Source organism: Polistes fuscatus, unplaced genomic scaffold, assembly GCF_010416935.1.
Source record: "Polistes fuscatus isolate 324 unplaced genomic scaffold, CU_Pfus_HIC Scaffold12, whole genome shotgun sequence".
Classification (NCBI taxonomy): Eukaryota; Metazoa; Arthropoda; class Insecta; order Hymenoptera; family Vespidae; genus Polistes; species Polistes fuscatus.
In genome coordinates, this window is record NW_025113020.1 from 3,940,457 (window position 1) to 3,948,324 (window position 7,868).

At 25.4% G+C, this 7,868-nt stretch overlaps 1 protein-coding gene across 3 annotated transcripts; it reads right to left on the reverse strand.

Annotated features, from left to right (window-relative positions):
• Positions 1-303: 303 nt before the first annotated feature.
• Positions 304-6,827, reverse strand: LOC122513507 (ATP-binding cassette sub-family G member 1-like). Of its 3 annotated transcripts, none has more exons than XM_043629905.1 (12): positions 6,624-6,827; positions 5,709-6,464; positions 4,202-4,515; positions 3,305-3,478; positions 3,005-3,215; positions 2,789-2,899; positions 2,035-2,180; positions 1,730-1,898; positions 1,309-1,409; positions 1,072-1,227; positions 743-861; positions 304-674 (listed from the first exon to the last, which is right to left on the reverse strand). In XM_043629905.1, the coding sequence occupies exons 2-12, from the start codon at positions 5,896-5,898 to the stop codon at positions 452-454; spliced, it is 1,914 nt and encodes a 637-aa protein (XP_043485840.1). In that variant the 5' UTR covers positions 5,899-6,464; positions 6,624-6,827; the 3' UTR covers positions 304-451. The 3 variants fall into 3 exon arrangements, with proteins under 3 accessions (XP_043485840.1, XP_043485839.1, XP_043485841.1); XM_043629904.1 differs by having other exon boundaries at positions 6,606-6,827; XM_043629906.1 differs by lacking the exon at positions 6,624-6,827 and having other exon boundaries at positions 1,826-1,898; positions 5,709-6,507.
• Between the last annotated feature and the right edge of the window lie 1,041 nt (positions 6,828-7,868).

A 7,868-nucleotide genomic window follows, 5' to 3' on the forward strand; every position in this document is an offset into this window, starting at 1 on the left:
AAAACTATATATTGCTCTAAATAGGATAACATGTGATACTCCTTAAAAAAAAAGAAAACAAAGAATAAAATATAATTATTGTAATAAAAGGAAAAAAAGAAATAAAATCTTAGAGTTAATAGTTAATATAATTATTTGTAATAATAATTGGTCCCGGTAACGTCTAATTTTCAATTATACGTATCCATAACGAGATTTCATCATCTATGTATCTTATTTAAAAACATTTAATGTTTCTTTTTTCGTTGTAAAAATAAATTGTTCTTTCTTTATTTGATCTCTCTCTCTCTCTCTCTCTCTCTCTTTCTGTTTCTCTATTTTAATTATATATTATGGAATACCTTTTGTGTTTACCATTAGCAAAACTATTTAAGTACTTCTTGTAATGTATGTTGTTATGTACAAGCCTATTTATTTATACCGAGAAGATAAAAACAAACAAAAAATTCAATTATTTCCTAACGCAATGTAATTTCCATAGCAACGTGGAATATATTATAACGTGTAAAAAACAAATCCATGCAATTAAAATACCGACGACAGTTTGAAACTTGACCAATTTCATACCCATTACGGATAAAATTTTTTCCGATAATTGCCAACGACAATATATTTCCGTGCAAGATTCTTTATCAATACTGTAAATGCTTTGCATGATACCTTCGAATGCATACCTGAAACAATATTTAATAATAAAATGAGACAAAAGTAAATCTGTTAAATATTATATATATATTCATACCTGAAGAAACTGATTGAGCATAATGGTTGATAAAACCACGCAATTTCATTGATTTTTATAAAAAAACCTGCGGATAGGAACATCGGTATGCTCAATGCAGGAATGAGGAAAGTTCCGATCTGATAAAAAGAAATTAATTGAGATAAAATATAAAGGAGGGAGGGGGGGGGTAAAAGGTAAATTTAATTCTATTAATTTTGATTTTTTTTTTTTTTTTTTTGGAAAATTTCAAAAATCATTAACTTAAGAACGTACGTATAAATAATATAATTGTTTTAATAATTAAATATTTAATAGATAAAACAAATTAATTATTCTCATAGACTTACATCAGTATTAAAAGCTGCACCTACTGCTATTCCAACTGATTGAGCAAGAATAGTATGCAGGAAACAAATAACCCAGGTTTTCATACAACTATTCCATTCCATTGGTTGACCGGTTAGATAATATGCTATAGCAAAAAAAAAGGTAGGACAGAGTAACTGAAAAACATAAAAATGAAAGGGGTTTAAAGGTTTTTCATTTAATACCGAGTCGTGTTAAGAACATTTTAGTCCTGTTACCTGTAAAGGTAAATCTGAGATTATTTTGGATATATAATAAGGCATTAATCGATACCAATTATTTAAATGTTCTCGATAGAATACCGATGCCTCGGTAGGAACTGTAAAAATAAAACAAAAATATTACAAATGTAATAATAATAAGAAAAAAAAAAGATCAACTTGTATATATCAAGGTCATTTAAAATCGTATACGTTAAAAATTGTTTAATATACACAGTATATTAAAAAAATTCATAATTTTTAAACAAACGTACTCTTTGTATCGTATGCATGTGTGTGTGTGTGTGTGTGTACGACAAACACATTAATTTATTGATTATTGACAAAGAAAAAATTGAACTAACGTAGTTAACGTTTTACGATTTTAAAATGTGCACACTTACTATTGTATAATATTTAATATTGTAATATTGCTCACATATCTGTACAACTGGCATAGAATTGGCGAAAAATAAAAAAAGTAAGAAGAAAAAGATGCAAGAAATGTTACTGCTGACTTTATCTTCGTCATTACCAAAATCATAAAATATAGAGCCCAATAAAAGTGCGATGATTACGTGCACGGCCAATCTTAGTTTTGTCATAGTCTGAAACGCAAATGAATATTTTATACGCATCTCTACATTTATGTATGTATAATATATTATATGTATTATATATTAATATTTATATAGACGATTATGCATTATACATTCTGCATACATTTTGTCATCCTTTACTCACATTGTCACGTATTATACATATAAAAGACCGTAATAATAAAATTTGTAATTGCTTGCACATAGATTGTTCTCGATATGAATCTTCGTTTAAATTATTTTTCTCATATGTTTCCGATAATTCCGTATTTACAATCGTATTAGTCTTATCTACAAAATTATTAAATTAATTTTAGTGTATCATTTATTTTTTCACACTTTTACGAATTATAATATATATTTTTTTTATATGTATTTAATTTATTTACATTTCATATGAATAATAAAATAGGTGTAATAGGGAATTTTGGACAGTTGTTAATTCTTTTCGAACTTTATTTTGAAATGTTGAACGTAACTCAGCAACTGTAATTTATTATAACCTTTTTTTTTTAATATATATAGAAAAAAATTTTGTACAATAAGTTAGAAGATATTATTTTTAGTTAAAAATGTGTATAATTTGCGAACGATAACGGACAAGATAAAAATAACCATCTTCTAACTTATTGTAAAAAATTTTTTTGTATATATATATAAAAAAAAAGGTCATAATAAATTAAAGTTTATAATAAAGTTTATTATAATAAATAAAAATTATACCTATTTTATATTATTAAACATTTTCTGGACAAGATATAAAAAAAATCAATTAAATTTCATATGAATATTTTTCGACAATTATTTTCCGCACTTTTTAAATGTTAATATAAAAAAAAAAAAGATAATATAGTGTTTAATACAAATTACAATTATATATTAACAAAAAGAAAACGTACCACTCGTATTGTACAATAAACTTTTCGATTTACGTTCATTGTACTTGTCCGAATTGATTTTCTTAAGATTGTTTAAATCACCCCCACGTTGATCAGTCACAACTTCCAGAACTATAATTAAAAAGATTTATTTTTCCAAATATTTTAATATATTCTAGAAAAACTATCAATAAATTCGTTGATTTTAAATGATGAAAAAAAAAAAAGAACAATTACCGAATTCAGCAATATTATAAAAATCTGGACAAACGTATCCAGCGTCCTTGAAAGTGTCCAACATGTTTTCACGAGGTCCGCAATACATGGTTGTACCTTGATTCATAACTATCATGGTATCAAATTGGGAAATTATTTGACTGCTTGGTTGATGAACCACACAGGCTACCGTACATTCTGAATTTGACATCGAGTGCAACATGTTGATGATCTATGGGGTATAAACTTGTCCGAACGAATAATTTTGACCAAAAAAAAAAAAAACCAAAATTATTAATTAATAAATCATTGTATATTAACCTGATTAGACGATGAACTATCGAGACCGCTAGTTGGTTCGTCTAAAAGTAAAACAGCTGGTTTCGTGACGATTTCAATACCAATCGAGAGTCTTTTCTTTTCACCGCCACTTAATTTTCCTACAGGTGTTTCCAGGCATTCGGTTAATCCAAGATTTTCCACGATTTTATTCACCTACCGATCAATTATTTTTCACTTTATTGTTATAAAAAAAGATTACAAATTAGATAATATTTAGATTCACACGTATCAAATATGTGTTGGTTAAAGATTCAATTAATTTCGGTTTGATTTTCATACGTTTGAAGATTTCGGACATACAACAAGAGATCATGCGAACCTTGATATTATTCAATTTCGATCTTTTAAGGTAACGTGTGGACCGTTTATTTTGAAAATAATGTAAGTCTACTTTCTTTTTTAAACGAATTATTTAATTTATGATTAATTTAGTGTCAAGTTTTGTATTTATATAATAATTTATTTAAAAAAATGCCAATATTTTATTCAAATTCAAATTGACCTATTCGAAATATATCGCGTAACTATTGATTACGAAAATGACGTAAATCCAATTTCCATAGACGCACATGGACGCAAATGTTTTATTTATACTTCAAATAATGTAAGGAAATTCATTTAAATTCGATTAATAGATGAAAATTATAGGAATTTTGTACGTTTCTATCTTCTAATATTTTATATTAAGTTTAATAATATATATATATATATTATTAATATTTTGTACTTCTTCTTATTATTTATAAGAAAAAATTGATGTAAAACTTGACATAACCTCTTAATTTTTTCTAAACAAGCACAAAGTGTACTTTCACGATTTTAAAAATAAACAAAATATATATATATAAATTATAAAAATAATTTATGCAGACTTACGATAGACCGTGACTTCATTTTCGAATAACCTTGACCCAGTTTAAGGCGAGCAGCAAAATAAAATGTTTCTTTCGCAGTTAATAAAGGATGCAACGTGAATTCCTGCGGTATGTAACAGATTTGTTTTCGGAAGGTATTCGCATTTATTTCCCCATGATCGTTTATCTTAATAGAACCTTTAACGTTAGACGATTTAAGGCCAGATATTATGTTCAACAAAGTCGACTTTCCAGCACCGGATGGGCCAACCACGGCAGTCAATTTTCCAGGCTCGAAATAGCCTGTTACATTTTGCAATATTCGCTTTCGTTTATCTGCAATGATAGATAGTCCCCAATCATTTCTATCGAGATTTGTCTCGAAATATTTATACGAATTATTATTTAAATGCGATAATAAAATAATCAAATATAATTCTATATCGATTTTTTTTTAATAAGGAAATGATTAATATACTAATATTATTTTATCGTTATATAAATTCATTATATTGTAATAATAATATGTTTATTTATTTAATTGTATTAAATATATTTTGTAATAAAATTCGTTGCGATTATTTAGAAAAATTGAAAAATATTATTTCAATAAAAATAATAGTAAAAATTGAAAAATATTATTTCAATAAAAATAATAGTAAAAATTAAAAATATTATTTTATCGTTATATAAATTCATCATATCGTAATAATATGTTTATTTATTTAATTATATTAAATATATTTTGTAACAATCCCTTGCGATTATTTAGAAAAAAGTCAAAATAACGAGCCCAAAGTATATTTTATAAAAATAATTCCTACAATTGTGTGCGATAATATACGCGTATGATATTTTCTAGTAATTTTAGTTGTTAAGAGTTACGATAACAATTTATAAATTATACGCTAAGAAACGATGGTCAACTAAAAGGACAAAAAAGAAAAGAAGAAAAAAAACTGCAATTATTCATAGAAGCGATCTTTTATTAATGATGCATCGTAATACTTCCTCCCATCAACACTCATAACTCACTAATTCGTTATTTGAATCATGTTTCACAGCAAAATTACTTATTAGGTATTTTGCATTCAACATACACGACCGATTTCTCAACTTCTTTTTTCTTTTTTTTTAATGTCAAAGTTACAACAGGAAGAGTGGGGGGGGGGGTAAAGGTAAGAAAATACAAAAAAAAGGAATAAAAAAAAAAAAAGCATAGAAACAATTATAATGAATTATATAATTAAAATGAATATTATGTTATTATTTTTGTTTTTTTTATTTATATATAATTAAAATGAATATTATTATTAATTGTAATAAAAATTAATATATATATATATATATATTAATTTTTATTATATATATATATATATATTATATATATATATATATATATATATATATATATATATATATATATATATATATATATATAATATAAATACAAAAATAATTAGTTTTACTTTTGTTTTCTTTGTATTTTGTTTTCTGTTTTTTGTTTTTTGTTTTCTTTACAAGCTTACCTTTATTAACCGGCACGTCGTAACACAAATTTTCGAATTCAATGTACAAACCCGACGAATCATTGTTACTCGTATTAGATTTCAAGCACTGATTTTCATCGGAATTATCATCGATCATCGTGACAACGTAATCACGATCGTTAATTATTTGATCCATGTTGAAATTATCGTTATTACATCTAGTATCCATATTTTTCAAAAAAAAAGATAAAAAAAAAGCTTAACACACAGGTTTATACTCGTTCACACCTTTGTGTTCAAGAATAAAATATTTCTCATTTATTAAATATGCCAATTATTTTATTTCCTATCACGATGGCACGAAATATCGAGTCACTTTAAAATGTCAGATATATTCTGAGGAATTTAATCGATTATTCAATTTTTTTTTTTTCGTGAACTTTGATATTAAAAATGTTACGATGATTGTATGAATTAATCGAATAATTTTTTCACCATTTAATTTTTAACACACACAAACACACACATAGACACACATAGAGAGAGTAATTTTTTGATCAGAATAAATGAGAACAAACAAAATCAGAGTAATTTAACGATAAACAGTTCGACGTTGAATGCAGAGAATAAAACTGTTTCCCTTTCCCTATTCAGTATTTAACATATATATGCAGTTTTTACTTTTACTTCTACTGTTATGGTGTTTCACAAATTCCTCGATTTCACCGCAGATTTTAAGAGGCGCCACTGTATCGGTGATAGCGTCGGCGGGGGGGGGGATCAACAACCATTCCACTTAATAAAAATTAAAAAAACAAATGAATAAAAATATTTTTTTAAATTTGAAACTAATAATAATAATAAATAAAAAAATTTAAATAAAAAATTACGCTTAAGATTAAATTAACGATCGATTTTAAATAAACAATTTTTTACACGTTTAATGTTAATTACTCGCAATTTATAAACGATCAAGTTGTTCACTTTTATTTGTTAAACCAAACGAACGCACAAAACATTCCGATACGAATGAACGAGCAAATTATTATTATTATGACTAAAATATTTCCTTATTTGTTTATAATATTAACACACGAGTGTGAGAGAGAGAGAGAGAGAGAGAAATAGGTTCTGCAGACGCATGATTTTCTTCGTATCCAGACGTCAATGAGTTAACTCATCCTCATGAATTGCTACTTGAATTAAACGACGTATGTGTTATCGTGATCGGTAAGAGTGTGAGAGAGAGAGAGAGAAAAATAAGTGGGAGAGACCAATGGTATAATAACTTTACAACTAGAATCACGCTTTTGTTTTTTTCTAATCTGCTTATCTCAGTATTTTTATCTTTTTTTTTCATTTTTTTTTTAAATGCAGATAACAGTGACACAACAAAGTGCAAAGATGTGTGTGTTTGTGTATTATTCACGCGTATATATGATTTATCTCATTTCGATTATATACTTCTTCTACTTCCTCTTCTTTTTTTTCTTTTTTAATTATTATTAAACATAGTTATCGATACGAGAAAATTCGATCAAATTAAAAAGGTCAAACACAATCGTTTCTAAAATATTAATTAATTATATCAAGTTTTATATTAATATGTTATTTTTAATTGATTGATATTTTATATTTATTTTAGGCGAATTAATCGTCGTTTAATTTTAATAAACGAAAAATTCGATATCACTGTACAAATGTATTTGATATTCATTTAATTTTGTTTATAAATAATTAGAAAAGGGAAGAAAAAAAATGAGGAAGAAATAAAATAGAAATAGTATATTATATTTTTTTGAACGTTAATTATATTAATATATCGATTGAAATGTAACTTGAAATTTCGTTTAAAGATTTTCCTGTATGTGTCCACGCACATTCGTTCATTAAATTTATATTATTTTCCTTAAATTTGTTTAAGTTAAATTTAAACATTTTTAAACAGACGATAACCTTCCATCTATGTCTGTGGAAATCGAACTTACATTACTTTTATAATCAATAACTACGCAATTTTTTTGTTAATTGAAAAGAAGGTGGATCCCTTTTTTAAGATAAATTAAAATTATTAACTGGTTATAAATAAAAAGTTTACAAAATAAGTTTGTAAAATACACTTACACCCCATTTTCAAATTAAATCGTTCAATTTTCTTTTTATTTTTATCAAATAACTTTAACTTCATTTCAAACTTCA